This window comes from Punica granatum, chromosome 4 (assembly GCF_007655135.1).
Source record: "Punica granatum isolate Tunisia-2019 chromosome 4, ASM765513v2, whole genome shotgun sequence".
In the NCBI taxonomy this organism is placed as follows: Eukaryota; Viridiplantae; Streptophyta; class Magnoliopsida; order Myrtales; family Lythraceae; genus Punica; species Punica granatum.
In genome coordinates, this window is record NC_045130.1 from 35,250,261 (window position 1) to 35,270,622 (window position 20,362).

General features: G+C 38.8%; 3 protein-coding genes across 3 annotated transcripts; 2 read left to right on the forward strand and 1 right to left on the reverse strand.

Moving 5' to 3' along the window:
* Positions 1–3,492: 3,492 nt before the first annotated feature.
* Positions 3,493–8,613, forward strand: LOC116202541 (protein trichome birefringence-like 39). The gene is made up of 5 exons (XM_031534123.1): positions 3,493–3,907; positions 4,017–4,188; positions 7,316–7,491; positions 7,610–7,768; positions 8,067–8,613. Exons 1-5 carry the CDS (start codon positions 3,579–3,581, stop codon positions 8,356–8,358), a joined length of 1,128 nt encoding a protein of 375 aa, XP_031389983.1. The 5' UTR covers positions 3,493–3,578; the 3' UTR covers positions 8,359–8,613.
* A 128-nt stretch (positions 8,614–8,741) lies between these two features.
* Positions 8,742–10,048, forward strand: LOC116202540 (phospholipase A1-IIgamma-like). The gene is made up of 2 exons (XM_031534121.1): positions 8,742–9,346; positions 9,417–10,048. Exons 1-2 carry the CDS (start codon positions 8,762–8,764, stop codon positions 10,014–10,016), a joined length of 1,185 nt encoding a protein of 394 aa, XP_031389981.1. The 5' UTR covers positions 8,742–8,761; the 3' UTR covers positions 10,017–10,048.
* Positions 10,049–10,070: 22 nt separating this feature from the next.
* On the reverse strand, positions 10,071–14,614 carry LOC116202539 (transcription factor GTE4). The gene is made up of 5 exons (XM_031534120.1): positions 12,209–14,614; positions 12,079–12,124; positions 11,878–11,991; positions 11,673–11,750; positions 10,071–10,455 (listed from the first exon to the last, which is right to left on the reverse strand). The coding sequence occupies exons 1-4, from the start codon at positions 14,267–14,269 to the stop codon at positions 11,689–11,691; spliced, it is 2,283 nt and encodes a 760-aa protein (XP_031389980.1). The 5' UTR covers positions 14,270–14,614; the 3' UTR covers positions 10,071–10,455; positions 11,673–11,688.
* Between the last annotated feature and the right edge of the window lie 5,748 nt (positions 14,615–20,362).

Here is a 20,362-nt window from a genome sequence, read left to right on the forward strand (position 1 = left end):
AAAACAACATGGTGTAATTTATTCCGACCCTAAACTGCAAGGTTGTCTTTTCCCATAAATTTTTTGTTTTATACCCAACTCCTTTAAAGACATGTAAGTTTGGCTAGGATTACTAAACCGGTGTCATAGGACGCGTAATTCAGGCCAATGATTTCCCTCATCAAAGATAAATAATTTCAGAATTGGAGTCTTTTCAAAGGTTTCATCCTGATTAATAGAGAAAGCCACCAATGTTTTCCGCAAAAGCCATCAATGTTTTCCGCAAGACATAGATAAATATAATGAACCACATATACATTAAGAAATGTATTAATGTTGCCCCTTCGGTGCGCACCCCGGTATTCAAAAGCCTAATGAACTCTGACTAATTCAGATCGGGAGATCAAATATTAAATGTTAATTTTCCTCCCAACAAATGCACGTCTCAAAGTAAAACTTGTGTTCTTTTCTTTACGGGAGTTTAAATTGCTTACCATTCAACTAATATTTTATTGATATTAATGTTATCTTTTACTTTACATTAACAAATGTTCTTTTTAATAATACAAAGGCAAAAGATTTGATTTGCTTTTGGTATAAGCCATCACATAAGTCATCCAATAAGCCGTAAAGCATATATTTGTATAATAGACAAGTTGTAGCATATGTATGACCATTATTTTCTTTTTTAAGTAACATCTGATAGGTAGAAAGTTGAATAAACCCTTATTAATTTATGTTCGACCCACATTAACACCCTAAAAAATAAGACTATTTTAATCATGATTTTTCTTCATTTATAGAATTCGAATATGAGAATTTAGTTAAGAGAATAAATACAGAATCACTTAAACCAATCTATTTATATTGGTATATGGCCATCATTTTTAACGTTCTGTTAAAGGGAAAATATCATCGATTAGTGTGATCAATTAAGCACACCGGTTTTTGCCTAATTAGCTGTTGTCCTCCCTTTTCTTTTCTAAGCAAAATAATTGAGAAAAGAACAAAAAAAATGATGGCTTGCGTGACATTATCAAAAGGATCACTAATCATGATCTGTGACTGATATAAGCAAAAGTATAACAAAGAAAAATATAAATTTAACTTGAAATAATGTGGACAGACAAATCATGCCGGAAATGATGCTAATGTTGAGAACATTGATGGCGTTCTAATTGGGGCAAAAGAAGAGATGCCAGACAATTTCGCCATATTTTTTTTTATTATCCTATCTCAACACGTGATGAGAATGCATCAATAAGGTGGTAGTAGTAAACAGTTAAACGTGCTTATTAGCAAGAGTAGCGATCATAAGTATAAATAATGATGTATTATCACATTGATTCTTTTAATCATGTCATTGTACGAATAAAAGGATCATTTAAATCACTAGAAGTGTAGTAGTTGGTAAACAACATTTCGTATGCACTGGAAGCACTTTCGGGACGAAAATAAGAAAACAATTATTCAAGTATTAGTATCGGTAGATCAATAAATTAGGAACACCTTGTAGTCTCACCCAAAATTAAATTAACTATAATTTCAAATTTTTTCAAATTCGATTGTTTTGTTCTGTCAAATGGCATTAGTATGATTTTGATAACTTACCAATTCAAGTCATCATGTAATTTGGGCAAGAAAGGCCCAAAAAGAGAAGGATTTAAAACTAATAAAAAAAATATTAGTTCTTTCTATCAAAAATTCAATTTTTTTTGTGAATAAGGATCATTTAAAACTACAATATGATATGCGGTAGGTAAATTGTACTATTACTAGTTGTCTTAATACACATTGGAAGCAATTTAAGAGGTTAACTCGGCACCTATGCAAGAATTAAGAGCTTGTAAACTAGAGATATCTTGTGATTTTATCATTAAAAAAAGTAAAGATAAATTAAAATTTTCTCCTATTTGCTTATTATGATTTGTCAAATGGCATTATTATGGATTTCGACAATTTGACAAATCAAGTCACAGCATATGAAAAAGGGCAAGAAAGGCCCACAAAGAGAAAATGTATATATTACACACACATATATATATATATGGATGTGTGTATATATATATGTAATGACGAATTTTTGAGGGTCCTTTATATCTTCTGAAAAGTTCCTGAAAAACAAGAGAAAGATGATAAAATTTTAAACTGGAACAGATCTCATAATGGTTTTCTTCCATTTGGGAGGGAAATATGTCTGCATTATTTTAGAATCAAACCCACCATCATGATTCTTGATTTTCAAAGCAAAAGGAAAAAAGGGGAATCCCAAAAAAAAAAAAGAGAAAGAAAGGGAATCAATATATGGAAAATTCTCCTCCCTCCGAAAATGATTCCTCCAATTCTACCGAACTATGAGTTGCCAAAAAACTGCCCATAAAGTTGTTTCAAATTACTTTTCAGGCCATTGTCTCTATTCGGAGGTTGCTTTCGCAGAATTTTCGCATGAAATAGCATTGCTCTTAATATATAATTTCATCCTTGAGAGGAAAAAATTAAAAAGAAAAAAGAAAAAAACCAATAAGTCAGTACTCTGACACATTAATTCCATGTGCTTATCAGATGTGCCTAATTATAAAATCTAATAAGAACTAATTGTACTGGGTTTATACGGACAAAAGAGATCACAAGGGCAAGTTTTAACTACTTAACTTAGGTTCTCCGACTTTCCGACCTGTTATGGTATGACAAGAGAAGGTTCGCTCTCGAGATAATGTGCAATGTTTGATGCAGCTAACACATTGATCTATTTACCACTCGATGAAACGTGAGCTTGACGTGCATTAGACGGTTATGTTTTTGTTATTGGCATTGAAGTGTATGGACCATTTGCTCAAGATCACCAAGCAACTTGCGCATGTAGAAATAGTCAAGACATAGTTACCCATCAAACAATGCACCAATGATTGACATTTCCATAGTCATGTATCGACATAGTAGCTGATGTCTTTTTTTTAAATTTTTTTTTTAATAATCGAGAAAGACTCCCTACACCTAAATTGATTTTTAGGAATATGAAACAGCTAAAAACATATACAACACCGCGTCACTACACGTTACTCACGTGAAGGCACATTGTATCAACTGAAGGCGTACTAAATGAAATTAAGACATGTTCCATCAGTTTGCCTGTCTCTTTAATGGCTCACATTTATTGCAGAACAACAACAAAGTAACTGATAAATCAATTTAGACCCAGTATGGTATAATCCTATATAGAACATACATACATATATACAGTGGTGGAGCCAGCATAATAGCGGGGGCAATTGCCCCCCAACTTTAAATTTTTTAAAATTTTATTTCAAAAGCATGTTTATTGTAACATTTTTACCCCCTTACCCTCCCTGAACTTTGAATTTTTAAAAGTTTACCCCAAAATTATATTTATTATAATATTTTTGCCCTCTAGACAGAAATCTTGGCTTCCGTCTAGTGTATATATATATATATATATTTATTTATTTTTTCCTTGAGGAAGGCAATATATAAAGCAGAGCTGTGAGGCAACTTTTTCAACATAGAGCCTCCCCTGCTTTTGTTCTTCCTTTAATTGAAACGAACTGTCCTGAAGAGGAAAGGACCCGACTCAACTCGAGATGGGCTTCCTCTTCAAGATCCTGCTCCTCGCTCTGCTCCTCGTCCACTCGAAAGCAGACCCCGACATCCTCAACTTCTCGAACTTCAGCAGCGGCATTACCACGCCTGGCAGCAGCATCGACAACTCGACCGATCCGGGGCAGGCTCGGCAGCTCGCCGGGCGCTGCAACTACTTCCGTGGGAAGTGGGTGTACGATCCCTCGTACCCTCTGTACAACTTTAGGAGCTGTCCCTTCATCGATCCCCAGTTCAACTGCAAGAAGTACGGCCGTCCCGACTCCGCGTACCTCAAGTACCGGTGGCAGCCCTTCGCCTGCAGCCTTCCCAGGTAAGACAAATAAGCCTTTTAAGAATAAAATTCCTAGTCACTCTTTCCCATTTTTATCGGGTTAAAATTTCTGACTCCGTCCCTGGTCCGCTGAACCCGAATGTTGCAGGTTCAATGGGGTGAGCTTCCTCGAGAGATGGCGCGGGAAGAAGATAATGTTCGTCGGGGACTCGCTAAGCCAGAACATGTGGGAGTCCTTGTCCTGCATGATCCACGCCTGGGTGCCCAATGCCAGGGCTTCCCTGATCCGGAGAGACGGCCTCTCTTCCCTCACTTTCCAGGTAAGCTCTGCTGGTTCTCGAATTCCTTTTATTTCCCAATTCTCCTATGCTTCGTGTTTGTTTCCGGAAAACATTCGTGGTAGTAAAGGAAGTTCGGCATTGAAATGCCTTGGTCCCGAGTCCAGCATAGACACCAACTGGCAACTCCATTTACGGAAAAGGAAATTAAAGTCCCTCAGGTTTAGTGCAGCTAGTACAGTCGTGCGCGACGTAGAATACGACAATAAGTTCCTTCAGACTATAGGTGATTTCTACGCGTAACGTAGTCGCAGTTGCTCGAACTGAGTCGGAGTCGGACCTCGACCGAGCCGAATTTCGATTCCGGACTTCTTGATTTTGAAATGGCAAAAGGGACTCTTTCCATTTTGCTGCCGGGGCAATGATTTATGTTTGCGGGGGCAGGCGAGGTCTTGCCGTGTTAGGATCCCCTGCTTTTGGGGAAGGCAGAGCTGTCAAATCTGAGACCCAAATCCTCATTTCCATTTTCCAATCTCTTTCAAATTGAATCCCGACAGAAACAAATATAAAGAACAGACTCGGTTGCATTTAATTTTAGAATTGAGTAGAGTTAAGTTTTAATTTTAATTAATTTGTAATGATTGTATTGTTGAACTATGAGAAAAAAGTATGAAAAAGTAATGAATAGTTAAGAGAAAGTAACGATTGTGTTATTGAACGTGAAAAAAGTAATAAATAATTTAAAAAATTTAATATTAAAAATTAAAAAATTTAAAAAAATAAAAATTAATAATTATATTATTAAATTAAAAATAAGTGAAATAGAGTTAAAATTTTTTTAAAAAATTAAACAGGCTCGCATTTCCATTTTTCAAATCTCTTTCAAAATGGATCCTGCAGTGTAGGTAGAATCGATCACATAGAGAGCTTCTTACCATCTGTATTGCATCGCACTTCGAGATTTTTTAAGATTTATCATTTTAAGAAAAGGAAATGGTCGGATCCATGTTCACATGGATCCCGCAACAGGTGAAGCTGTTTCAAATTTTTTTTTAAAAAATTTTTGAGGGATATATATGGCGTGAGTAATCACACTGTGTGTTTACCAAAATGAAACAAAGGGCGCATTAAAAGAGGAGCGTGATTGGTGCTCTTCCCCCGCCTTTCTACTCTACTGGATTCTTTTGTCAGTTGTCAGCCATTTTCCCTTTTTTCTTTCGCTTTTCAAATTAATTTGCCAACCAAATTACGAGATACGGTACAGTAGGAAAATTACACTGTCAGTAGACAAACTCGCCTCAAATATATGAATTTATAATTCACTGAAAGTATTTTATGGATAGCTAATATTGGAAGGCTTTTTATTTTTTTTATATTCCTTTTTTCCAATAGTTTTTTTTATTTGAAGTGAATATTTTGAATTTTGATAACGGTTTTTATCCTAAATGGTTTATGATTTATGTGTTTTGTCAAATTTATCCCACACTTTTTTTTGTCAGTTATATTCCATAACTTACATTTTGTTTCAAATTTATCCTGTCGTTATATCTCTGTCAATGTTTAACGATTTTGCTACAGTAACCCTTTTCATCCGGGATATATTTGAGAAAAAATTAAAATCATATGATAAATTTGGGATAAAATTGAAATTATGAGATAGATTTTGAGCTTACTAACGTTTCATTAACTGACAATAAAAACGGTGGAATAGATTTCGAGCAAAATGTAAACTATGGAATATATCTGACAAAAAAAATATGATAAATTTGACAAAACGTGTAAATTAAGGATTATTTGACTTAAAAACCTCTTTTGATAAAATTTCCCCAAGTAGAGCGGGGGAAAATTCCATCACCGTATATTTACACAACTCGACGGCTCTATGTCTCGACTTTTTTTCCTAAGTTTTTCTTTTACCTTAGCTCAATTCGTCTGACGTGTTTTCTTTCTTGAGGATAGTCCATTTCACGCTTTTATTGCACGTGCCAAGATATATTTGAAATTACTTAGACTTGCTTCGGCCGGACCTAGGTAGGTTCTAATCTAATGTAGGCTGGTCGGTTCCGGGATCAAACTGATCTAGGTAGAGGGACACTGAGGTGGTTCCAACCTCGCTCGGTGATGTAGGACAATGACTAAACCGTCGTTGAGGTCGGCACTTGGCGCAGTGGCAGTCTCAATAGCCACAATTGTTTTTATCTCAACTACTTGAAACTAAAACCAATTTGTTCTATGAAAATGTGATTATGTTCAATCGATCAAATTGTTAGCGGACACTTATAAAAGCTCGTATTTTTCTTTAGAAAATTTAGTTAAAGAACCAAACCTTATATTTTATTACATGTTTTAATTTTGGAAGTGGCTCTTCAGTCACAAGCTTAATTCAATTTGATTCACCGACATTGACGGGCAGATATTTATCTGCACGTACGGTCTACATTGCTCCATTGAAAAGTACCAGGTCCATGCCCCCAAAAAAGGGGAAAAAGGAGGGAAAAAAGGAGGGAAAAAGAAATGGACCACAAATTTTATTGAAGTAAAAAATAAATATATATTTTCTTATAACTATTTTTATATTTTTTTAATAAACATTATACTTGCTTTTTTTTTAAATAATACTTTATAACTTGCATTTAAACGTCTAGGAGGGCGTCTTCGAATGTGTTTTATGGGAACCTCACTGTTCGTCGCTTTGATAGATACTACGCTTGTGTTTAGGAAAAGTTACGGTCCTTTAATTTTACAATTTAATTTTAAGATTTTAATTATATTCACTATATAATAAAAATTAATAACATAATTATTTTTTTTAAAATTTTTTTAACCATTCAATTCAATTTTTAATAATAAATTTTTTCAACTATTCATTACTTTTTTCGCAATTCAATAATACGATCATTACTTTTTTTTAATTATTTATTATTTTTTCGTACTTTTTCTCATAATTCAACATCATAATCATTACAAACTAATTAAAATCAAAACTAAACTCAACTCTACTCTAAAATCAAATACACTATTATCATAGACTCGATTTAAACCGGCAGGATTCGCTACTTTTGATTGAGTGCGTATTTGCGAAAAGCTCCCGATATACTACGGAATATATACGCGCGAAATGATATCTCTAGGAATTCATTGGTTTCTCCCTACTCTTTTGTTCCGGCAGGATTACGGTGTGATGATAATGCTGTACCGGACCCCATTCCTGGTGGATGTCGTGAACGAAAGAGCAGGTCGTGTCCTGAAGCTCGACTCCATCAACAATGGTAAAGCCTGGAAGGGAATGGACATGCTGATCTTCAACACGTGGCACTGGTGGACCCACAGCGGCCGAACCCAACCGTACGATCTCATCTTACCCCGATAGCATCATTAATTTGATCCCAAATGGTTTGTCCGATTACAGATGGGTGGTCGAACAAGGATGGGATTGAACTGTTAAATTCCGAATGTTGGGCAGGTGGGACTATATGCAGGAAGGGAACAGATACTACAAGGACATAAACCGGCTTGTTGCATACTATAAGGGCCTGACCACTTGGGCGCGGTGGGTGAACCTCAATGTCGACCCGACCAAGACCAAGGTCTTCTTCCAGGGGATCTCTCCCACCCATTATGAGTAAGCCTTCGATGTCCTTCTCGTATCCTTTCCTACACATCAAACATTCCGGTTGAGTAGAATCAACTAGTGGTTGTTAAGCTTACAAGTAGTTCCCGAATCCAAAAATATGGTCGAGAGTTCGACCTGCTATAAAGTTAGGTCCTCCCGGGGCCAAATCTCGAACAGAATGTCACTTCCGATCAGTAGTAGCAGAGGTGCATGCAGCCCGGGATCACCTAACCATGCTGTCGTTCCGGATTCTCATGTAGATTATGAAGAAAGGTCATCTAACTTGGCTTGCATTTGCTTGGAACAGGGGCAAGGATTGGAGGATGCCATCCAAATCTTGCCAAGGCGAGAGCCAGCCCTACTTCGGTTTCAGGTATCCTGCAGGGACCCCGATACCGTGGGTGGTCGTGAACAAAGTCCTGAGTCGGATCAAAAAGCCGGTCTACTGGCTGGACATCACGGCCCTATCCCAGTACCGGAAGGACGCACACCCTTCAGCTTACAGTGGAGAGCACAGAGGAAACGATTGCAGCCACTGGTGCCTCCCCGGATTGCCCGATACTTGGAACGAGCTCCTCTACGCGGCGATTTTCAGCTGATGAAAGGCCAGACATAGGATTTGATTTGTCTGTGTAGTTAGGTTCTTAATCTTATGTTCTCATTTCATTTTTCTTTCTCCATAGGATCAATTAGTTCCCATTTCAATTGGTGATTTTTAAATGGGCAAATAAGAGGGTTAATGGCTCCAATTTGTATATTCTTCCATTGGTTTGAGGCTGTAAAATTGCCTTGAGATGTATTTGTAGGCGCTCATGCCCTTGAATTGAAATGCCTACACAATGCATATTAGGAGATGATTTTTCGGTTGGTTAGGTAATACTCACACAAAAGCTATGATCCCTTGTGCTCGATATCCCACACGATGTTTCACGACTTACGTCCTAAATGCTATAGTTCCCGTCAAATATATAGAATGAGGACTCCATAATTTCGGGAGAAGTCATGATACGTAACATATCGAAAAGGTGGAGGGAGCTGAGTGGGCAGAACGACTGGGCATCCCTCTTGCAACCGCTCGATCTCGACCTCCGGAGGTACATAATCCATTACGGCGAGTTGGCCCAAGCGACCTATGATACGTTCAACAGCCAGAGGGCCTCAAAGTACGAGGGCAACAGCCGGTACAGGGAGAAGGATCTCTTCTCTAAAGTCGGGTTGTACACGGCCAACCCTTTTAGGTACAACATCACGAAATTCTTGTATGCCATGTCGGGAATCGAAGTCCCGGAGGCATTCATAGTGAAGCCGCTGTCGGCGGAGGCATGGGACAAGGAGTCCAATTGGATGGGGTTCGTGGCGGTGGCAACCGATGGAGGGAGGGATGTGCTTGGGAGGAGGGACATTGTGATATCTTGGAGAGGGACTATTCAGGTCTCGGAGTGGGAAAGCGATTTCAATTTCCCATTGGTACCTGCAACTAAGATTCTCGGAGACCTGGGCGACCCTATGGTTCATGCCGGGTGGCTCTCCATCTATACCTCCGCCGATCCTGAATCGGTCTATAATAAGATGAGCGCCCGACAACAGGTACGTCTGCGAGTATTCTCAACTGGGGAAGTACATTTGCCTCTGAGTTACTTTCTTTCGCTGTGTAAAGGTTCTGGATGAGGTGCAGAGGTTGCTGGAAGAATTCAAGGACGAGGAAATCAGCATCACCATAACTGGCCACAGCCTGGGTGCAGCACTCGGGACTCTAAACGCGGTCGACATTGTCACAAACGGTTTAAACAAGAATAAGGCCCAACCAGGCGCTCAGCCCTGTCCAGTGACGGCCTTCCTATTCGCGAGCCCTCATGTCGGGGACACAGGATTCCGCACGGTCTTCCAGTCCCAAGAGAATCTGCACCTTCTGCGGGTCAGGAATGTCCCAGACGTCATCCCCACGTATCCCATGGTCAGGTACACGGATGTTGGGGAGGAACTCCAGCTTGACAACCGCAGGTCACCTTATCTGAAGAGCCCGGGGAATGTAGAGACCTGGCACAATCTGGAGGGCTACCTGCACGGAGTAGCCGGGACACATGGTGCCAAAGGAAAGTTCTGCCTTGAAGTTAAGCGGGATATCTCACTCGTGAACAAGAGCTCAGACATGCTCAAGGACAAGTTCATGGTCCCAAATTCATGGTGGTGCATGAGGAACAAGGGCATGGTCCAACAGAAGGACAGGTCATGGAAGCTCGATGATCATGATGTCTGACAATAGCTTAAGAGTAAGAAATACAAGTGCGAGACCAATTTCACCAAGCACAACTTTTTGTTATCAAGGGACTTGCTACTTCATGAAATTTTGGATTACAAATCTTCTGTATACAGCAAAAGAATGCTGAATCTAAGAGCAGCAGCAGAAGCATTATCGACTAAATCGGAACAGGCAGCGCAGTTAGCACCAAATCTACACGTGCTACACAAAGAAAACACTCTAATCTAATGTTTTCAACGTCAACTACCCCAAATATTATACAAATTTCCCCCCAACAGAAGAGGACAGACTTTAACTACAACGGCCAGAAACAGGCACCAGTGATGAGCCACAGAGATATCGTTAACAAAGATATCCTTAGTATGCCAACCACAACGAGCCTGCCACAATCCTTTGGCCATTTGTTGCCTACTCTAAATTGCTGATATCTGCCACACTGAAAGGAAAGAACACAAATTAGCACAAGTAAAAGGGACTAGTTGTGATAATCTCGTAAACCACACCACTATACAGCATACGAATTTGAAGGTTTCATAAGCTATCACTATTATGGACATAGCAATCAGCGTGAAAACCTAATTGCGGAGCCCTTTGGGACTACTTCAGAATCAGTAATATAAACTTACTATCATGGGGGGCATAATGCTATACACTGTGCAGTCAAGTGAACAATCTTTTCTAAAATAAGCAATCACAAACCAGAAATCTATACACAGACAACCAAAATGAATACATGAAAATCAACTAACAATTTCGCTGACAATGAACGGTTTGTCAAGCGCCAAAGCTATCATATACCTCTCAAACCCGGATTCACACGGCACATCGAAGAACAACCAAGCGACTGAGGCAACATCATCAGAAGGAATTCTATACTTTCATTCTCACAGAAGTGGCAGTCATATATGCTGATGAAGAGTTTCAAATGGCAATTTTGGGTATGTCTGCCACATGATTACTTTAACACAAAGTAATAACAACTGCACTCTCACTTGTGCAATTTAGTATCGAAAGGGTAGACACAGAGGTGCCAACCCATGCTTAGAGAGAGCACATGCAAGTGCCTCTGTCTGCAACCACACCCCCCAACCAAAAGTAGAAATCCAAACCTGTACCTCTCTTTACTTTCCAAGATGAATAGCTTGAACCATTAAAATCAACCAAATAAAAAACAAGAGAAGCCTAAACCCCCAGTTTTATACAAAATCAGTCCGTGACACAACATAACGAGGGGCACTGCATCTGGTCCGATAACCTGATTCAGATCATCATAGGAAGCTCAGTGTGTGAATTCTGAATCAGGACTTAATTGCCAACTCAATCTAACAGAATTGCTCTTCCATGGAGAGCCTGATTTTTTCTCCTTCCCTCCCAATATCAGTCACATAAATTTCATGTACATTACATCTAACATTGACTTCATTATCCTATCCGGGATCCAAATAAGACCAGCCTATTTCATTATCACTGTCAAATTCTCATCCCATCAGAGCAACCATCAAATTGAGCATGCAAGCACCAGTAAGAATCTCATGTCCAAAAACACATTGTTGAATAAAACACAGTAGAATGCAGAATTGCAAGAAATAAGCAACCAATGGAAATTACACAAGCAATTTCATCTTAATATTGGAACATCAGAAGACATGCTACCTGAACTAAGCAAAGCTCAAGTCCTTGGTGAATGCTCAGCATCGGAATCTGAACCTGAAGAGCTGTCGCTGTCAGAATCTGCGATATTACAGAGAAAATGGATTTAGGCAATTCAATCATGATGTTATAAATGATCCAACATAAATGACAAACTGCTGACTTAGGAGCTTCTATTAGTAAATCATGATAAAGTAAGTCAAGTTACCACTAGTAGAAGAGCCTGAATCACTGCTAGAGCTGTTTGAACTGCTTGACCTACTTGAGTTAGCCCCTTGTTTATCCACTTGGACAGGGGATGAAGAAGAAACGATCTTTTGACCTGCTTCCAACAACAAAAGTTTCCATATAATCACATTCTGAAAATCCAATACTGAATGCATCAAATGTAATAATTCAAGAACTGTACCTGCATCGGTTTCTTTTGGCACCTCCGTGGCAGGTGGGGCCATATCCTGGGGAACAACATAGTGCATCAACAACCCATTTTAATACAGAACAAACTTGAAGGGAAAGATTGTTCAAATTTTAAATTTTACCTTATCAGGAGCATTCTGCTGCGCTTGTAATCTGGCTTGCATGGCTAGCTCAGCTTTCCGTTTGTTCTTGCTCAAACTCTTCTTGTAATTGGTGACAAACCGATCAAGCTCCCACAGAGTCTCGGTATCAACGCTATCAATGTCCACCTCAATTTCATCGTCTTGCTGGCACAGTGCAGAATTTCTCTTCCGTATAATCTGCACTATATTATCCAGCTTATCAGACGGCAAATTCTGGAGATTCGTGCTCAGCTTCTGCTTCTCATCAAAAGTCATCTCTCTCTTATACGGATCCTTTGCCTTGGGCTTTTTAGGTGCCGGAGTCCGTCCAGAAGGTGTAATGCTAATAGGTTTTGGCCTGAGATCAGAAGGATACGTCATAGATTCGGACCTATCCAATACCCTCCTCACATCAAGAGGAGGTTGGAGGTACGGAGGGGCCCTTCTCGGTATTGGTGTAGGAATACCCATGTCATAATCGAACCCAATCCTCAGTTCTCGGAGATAGTCAGATTCTATTCTCACCCATCTTTCGTCAAATATTTTCAACAGAGTTGTAGCCATAAAATGAACATCTTGCCCTTTGGGATTGTAAGTCATTGCATTGTGAAATGTAAGCCTCACATCCTCTGCGAATTCCTTCGGGGTCCGGTAAATGTTCGCATTTAGTCTCGCCTTTACAGTGCCCAAGTCCATAGGATGTTTGATTATACTGTAATAATCATGCAAACCAAGACCCTCCACATCAACAGGGGTATTGAACACCCATCCATATTGATGCTTCATCAATTTCTCAAGCAGAGAGCTACAGCTCTTGAAAAACTTTGCTCCCATCCCAGGCCCACCTCTAGGATCTCCTCCTTTCTTCTTCCCATTTGCTTTTGACTTCTTATTACTCTCTGCTGGTGGAAACTTATCCTTGGCAAGCAAAAACTCAGAATTTCTATAGAACTGGTTCGCCTTCGGAGTTCTCTTCTCTTTCTCTACGCTTTCAGTTAGGCCTTGACTGTTCTCTAGGACAGACACACTCAACTGATTCAGAGGCCTGGTCTCACGAGGAGGAGGAGGAAGAGGAGGAGGAGGAACACTGACTGGAGCCACCTCCGAATGAGCCCTCGAAGCACCGTTATCAACTGCATCATGTTCAATAACATGCGAATGACTGAACCCAACAATCTGCCCCTCTTTCTCCTCAATCCTTTTCACCCAAGTCCTTACTGTGTTGAGCTCACCCTGAAGCCTCTTCCGCAGCTCTCGCATCTCTTGCTTCGACTGAGAAGATAAATTTATCCTAAATTTGCCATCCAATCCCGTCTTTTCCACCAAGCCATTGCCCAATGGAGGCTCTCGGATGGTTGGGGCTGCAGGCTGTTGCTGGTTGAGGCTGCAGCCATCAGGGGCAGGCTCAGGCTGGGGAACCGGCGGTTGCAGAGTTGAATTGGCAACCGCAATTTGGGAAACTGGTGGTTGTGGAGTGAAATTGGCATCATCCGCTTGAGAAACCAACGGTGGTGGCGGCGTTGAGATGGCACCCTCAGGCTGAGAAACTGGTGGTTGCTGCGTCAAATTAGCATCTTCATGTTCAGAAACCGGCAGTGGCTCCGACGAATTAGCAACCTCAGGCTGGGAATTTGGCGGTTGCAGTGCCAAATTAGCATCCTCGGATGGGGGAATCGGCCGCGGTTGCAGTGCCAAATTAGCATCCGCGGTCAGGGGGATCGGCAGTTCCGGAGTCAAATTAGTATCCTGTGGCGGGGGAACTGTCGGTTCCGGTGCCGGATTAGCCCCCTCAGAAGTTACAGTTTGCGAAGGAACTTCCTTAGAGCCGCCGCTGTTGTTCTCGTTGTCGACGTTATTTTCATTTGCCTTGCTAGGGTTTGAAGCAGGAGTGTCCTCTGCAGCGACGGTAGCGGTGGCGGTGGCGGTGGCGGTGGGGGTTGTGCTGGTCAGAGCAGCCTTTCTTGGACCCTTGAAAGCTTTCCTCGCGTAAACCTTGTTCTCCGAGTATCTCTGTATCTCTCTAGCTCCATCCTCACCCCCTACTGGAGGCCCCGAAGCCATACATGAAACTCGCAGAACCCTAACAGCCCCCTCTCCCAGACCCAATCCGGGCTCCCAATCAGTCCGACCTAGGGTTTCCCCGTCGAGAACACGACAAGGTAAAACCCTAAAAACCTCCGACGACGAGGAGAGCCAAAATCACAAGGGTTTTACAACTCAGGCCAGCCACGAACATGAAAGAGCTAATTAGGGTTTCGGAAATCGATTACCTCTCTCCTCCTCGGCTCGGCCTCGATCGATCGATCGGATCTTCGTCCTCTCTCGCTCTCTCTCCCCCTCTCTCCCTTCCACTCGCGACGGATCTTTCTCTCTCTTCTGCGCGAACTTTCTCTCTCTAGAACGCGCTCTCTTTCTCTTTCTCTCCCTACCCCTATCCTTATCTGACACGTGGACGGCTAAGGATCGGCCGTGCGCCTCAGTGGAGTCAAACAAGCGTTTCGGGTGCACCAAAGAGCCGTGCACTCGAAGGCTTTATTATGTCAGTCCGCAGCTAACCCTCGCCTTTGGAACGTTGGGCTCGTCGCGCGTTCCGGTCACGTGCCAATGGCGGGCCGGTCACCGGCGCGTGTAGGGTCGGCGAGCGTGGTGGAGGGAAATGGGCGCGGAGGCCCTTAAATTGGAAAGTCCTTCTCCCTCAGCGGGAAAAGGTGGCGCGTGATCAGTGCGCCATTGAAACAGAGGAAAATGACTGTGGCGCGTGGGTGAAGTAGCACGGCACGCGCGAACATCGGTTGGGATTTGGACCGATTCTTTTGAGGGCCCATTAAGCCCATGAATAAGCCCATAAGAAACGATTCGTGGGCGGCCCATTAGAAAGTGAAAAGAAATTTGTCCATCGTATCATATCCCCAATCTAAAAATTCTTCCAACGATCATGGAATTGGAGATTATCAATCTACTCTCCAATTTATCCTTAAAATGTATATTGGAATTTTCGGGAAGCATCAGTGAAAGAACTGGTTAGATTGGTATGGTAATATAGTGGGGAAGATCGGTCGGTTTTGGGGTCGAGCCACACAATAATTGACAATTTTCATCTTGTCTTTTTTTGGTACAATGGAGGCCAAAAGCCTAGAGAGGATGGGAGGGATAGGAAGCTACGGATAGAATTGAACTCAAAATCTCATTTGTATACCAAAATAAGAGCATTCCGTCTGCATTTGCATCAGATAATGTATTGATCGTTTTAGCAGGTAAAGCTGAACTAATCACTTTCCAATTCGTTTTAGCAGGTAAAGCCGAACTAATCACTTTCTAATTCGTTTTAGCAAGCAAAGAGGAACTAGTCACTTTCTAATATATTGTTTCGCGGTTGAGTTGAGTTGCGTGAATCATGTTGTTACCTGCCAGCTAGATGGACATAATTAATTGAATGTTGTTAATACTTGGCTCTAAGCATGGTCGTTAAATTACATCAGCATTCAAATACTTGCCTTTTATTTTGGGTAGAAATTCAAGTGTTTGCCATTTACAATTTTTTTTTTCCTTTCTTCATTTTTGGTGTGCACCTTATTATCCGGAAACTCAACGGGTCTCGACTAATTTAGTAAAGAAGTAGAACTATTCCAATAATCATGAATTTTTCCATTCATAAGAGTCGACTCCGAGACTTTATTTAAGGAGAACAAGTGCCCAATCAGTTTAACCGAATTCATGTTGGTTGACAAGCCTATTATTTGGGAGAATTTGGTTAATTTCACATGCTATTAGAGTTGCAAACAACACGCGAACTAATACTATAGTTTCATTCTCTCTGTGTATATATAGGCGTATTCAATTTCTATGGTTGGATTTGGATATAACATATAAAAACATGAGATATATGTGTGTGTGTAAGGGAAGATACTCCCAAAATACAAAACCAATATGCAAATGCACAACCTTCAGGATAAAAAAAAGATGAACATGCTACAACTAATAACTGGAATTATGCAATAGCATCCGTTTACATCTCAAGCATCACTCTCATAGACATAATGACCGGACGAGTATGTATATTAATCATAAAACACAAACATGGCGAAAAAGGCCTCTCCAATTTATTCATGTGAGCTAGGAAAAGAAAAGAGGATTATTGTCAAGGAGATGAAACCGTATATATAGCTAGCAGTCAACGGAAATGTAGAATGCTAGAGTCTTTTATTGCTTATTTGGATTGTGGGTTATGACGGGTTATGAAACGGTGGGTTATGGAGGGATATCTCTGTATAACCATCTCTAATCCATCCCTCCATATCCCGCTATAATTTATATAGAAACTCTTCATAACTTTTCATGACTCATCCATTTATAATTTGCCTTAACCCACAATCCAAACAATTACTTAGAAATGATGATGAGGATCCGGGCCTCCCGGTGCAACTCGACCAAGACTGGTTGCCCTGTTGCGATAACTCCCAAAGTGGCTGACAATCTGACTCATCTTCTGCCTAGCATTCCTATCTGCATGACGTCTCATCACATTAACCGCGTTCCCTGCCACGCCGGTAGGAAACTGGCCCTGAAGGATGCGTCCTTGGGCAGTTGCTATGAGAACGAGGAACGCGGCTATAATTAGTAGCAGTCGCCCCGTGAATAAACGAGGAGGAAAGGACAACCGATATTGGGCCATAGGAATTGTGAACTATGCAAGGATTACAAGAGAATAACTGATCAAATCGAGCAATGTAATCGAGAAGTGAATAGATTTTTGGGGTTTAATTATAGTCACGAGGGTACATGATGGAAATACGATCAATTTATAAGGGCTGGGGGGGTGATTGAAAATTGGAAGAGCATTGGATGATCACTAGGAGACAAATTACAATGGGGAAGGCTTTAATTCATGGGAGAAAGGACAAAAGACTTTCCTCTGACGCGCATAGATTTCCCGTCTAATCCATTCGATGCCTTTTCTCCTAATTTTGTATTGTAGTTGTCTTCCATTTTCTTGATTTCTTTCATTGGCTTCCAATCGATGTGTGGTTCCATCGTCATCCCAATTCCAGGTCACCATGCCCGTCGTTTTCGATCTATTCCGTCCATATCAGAAAAAGTAATTAAACCAGTGACATCGCAGCTAAGTTCGTGGAAATTTTAATTTAAACAAATGAAACTACGAGGTGGTTTGAGGATTTCAAGTCAATCTATTGTGAAAAGTTACCGTTAAAAAGACGCACATATGAATTCTTAACAAAACAAACACAACTTCTCTTACATATAACCGGTTAGTTACTCTTTCAAAATGGTACTTTCACTATTAATTAACAAATTCATCATCCGAATCAATGACAAAAGGTTAGCTGCAATTTGGCTCATTCATAAATGTAAGGACTTTTCTATCCCATATATGCCTTAGACAAACCAATCTCCACTTAGACAATCCATTTAACATCTACTGATTAGTGGACTTACCATTATAGAGTATTGCAAAAGATTCTATTGTCAAAATTAGGGGTAAAAATATGTGTCGTGTCGTGTTTAAACAGGTCGTGCCTATACGGGTTCGTATCAAAAAGCTCTAAACCCGAACATGACACGTTTAATAAACGTGTCAAAATTTTCAAACACGAACATGACACGTTTAATAAACGTGTCAAAATTTTCAAACACGAACATGACACGTTTAATTATGGGTTGACACAGATACGATACATCTAACCCGTTTAACTAAGCGTGTCTAAATGTGTATGTATATTTACCTACACGATATGACACTATTACCTTTAGGTACATATTATACCTACAAGATATAACAATATTAACTTTAATTACACGTCACTATACAATTGACATGATGTTTAACACTATAAATATGTGATTTATATAAACAAATTTAGATGATTTTAGTGTACTTTCTTCTATATATTGATACAATATGTGAAACAAATTTATTAATACGATAACACATAATATAAACTAATATAATCGTGTGTCTAAATGGATTACAAGGGTTAAAACCCAATTAAACAAGTTTATTTATCATGTCTAAATGGGTTTGACCAGTTTAGACACGAAACACATTTAGCCTGAACCTAAATCCGCCTAACTCCGTGCCGTATCAATGTCGAGTTATCGTATCGTATCAAATATTACCCACCCTAGTCAAAATCATATGGGTCTCTGTGCCCCATTGCCGTATGACGTAATTTTCTTTTTATGTATTTGGGCTTCTATCCCATTCACCCAAAAAGTCATCACTCTTCTGTCAACGTTGGTTGTTTCAAGTGATTTTGTATTTATTTTCTTTAAATAATCTCTTAGATTGATTTTTGTGAATGTGAAAAACCCATAATTGGGAGAATTTTACCTTTTAATCCACAAACCCAGCTCGAATTGGATTAGTCGAGATCCATTGGACCTCCATATATATGATACACACCAAAAAATCTTATATCGATGGAACCAACAATTTACAAGCCTCTAGTTAATTATCCATATTTATAATCTATAACTAATATAAAATTACGTAGCTCAACAAATTTTTCTCAACATTTTCATAATTTCACTTTTATCCTTTTATTAATTCTTAATAAATTGATGCTTAAGGTTCATTTTGAACGACTATCATTGATTACGGTTATCCCAAATTGAAACATTGAAATTTGTTTTGGTAATCATTTTTAATGAATTAGTGATGCTAAAAGTTCATCTCAATCCACCGTCATCTTTTAGAGTTATCCAAAACCAAAATACCCAAATTTTCTTAGGTAATCATTCTAAATACATTAGTCGATATTTCATTTAAATACGTTATATAACGATTATTAAATAAGAAATTACAAATACCTTTGTAATGTATCATTAAATTTTTTTCAGTCTTTTTTCTTTCCATTTCTTATTTTAAGGATCCAATTTTAATTAAAGAAGAGAAATAACTCTCACAATTTACTAATAGATGAGTTTGTCAACCATTGAATATGCCAAAATTTCCTACCACTAACTACTTTTAAGAGTACTTTCTGTCATATTATACTTATTTATGCATATCAATAATTTAATATATTTTCATTATTAGTGGATCTACATGTGCGTTGCATGTGAAATTTTTTTTGATCAAGTTGTAATACATGCTCCTAAAATGTTACAATAAGAAAATTAATTTAAAATTCATAAGAAAAATAAAAAAATATAACATTTCAAATTATCTCATTAGTTTATTTCAGTTTACAAAATTATAAACATAAAATTCCTTAATAATAAATCTATATTTTATTTAAACAAACAATAATTGCGTCACCAAACACTAAAAACTGTTTGACAAGCATGAAGATTATCTTTTCTACAAAAAGTTATGACATTAATAATAAATTAAACCTTTATAACCGTAAGTAGTAATAAGTTATGTTGCATAAAAACAAGTTATAAATAATAAGTAAATCAAAACAAATTTATAGACGTTGGACTTATATAATTTTTAATCGTTCCTCTTTATGTAAAGTTAAATGGTTAACATAATAGGTAAGTATTTAATCTACGTTGTGTATACATTATTGTTGCACTTTTAAACAAATAGTCAATCAAAATGAAGAAATTTTTTTTATTCTAATATTCAGATAGAAAGAAAAATCGCATTCAGATTTTTATGGGACAAAAAATGTTTTGACAGACTTGATATTGGGATTCTTTTTCCTTCTTTTTTTTGAGAACTACTTGATATTGAAATTGAACGTAATGGATGCTATAAATTCAAAATAACTTAAAAATAAGTAGGAAAAAAGGACTAATCCTAAGATTAATTAACAATTACAGGTAACCTATTTTGTGTTAATACATGAAATTTTAAATTATTTTTTATTTTGTTAATTTGATGTCTTTGTGAAAAAGATAAATAGATGAATGAGAATATATAAAAGTTTAAAAAATATACATAGATAACAAATACATACGAAATACCAGTTTGAAATTGTATAACTTCAAAATGCCATAAAATTTCAAAGTATGAAATAAATTAACTAATATGATAGAGTCGCTGAAAAAGCAAAAAAAAAAATCAAGATAATCAAGAGTAAAAGGATTGAAAAATTGTCAAGCCAAATGGGAGAAAAGAGATTTAAAAAATAAATTTTAAGACAATTAAATTAACATAAAAATTTATGCTAATTTAAATTAATA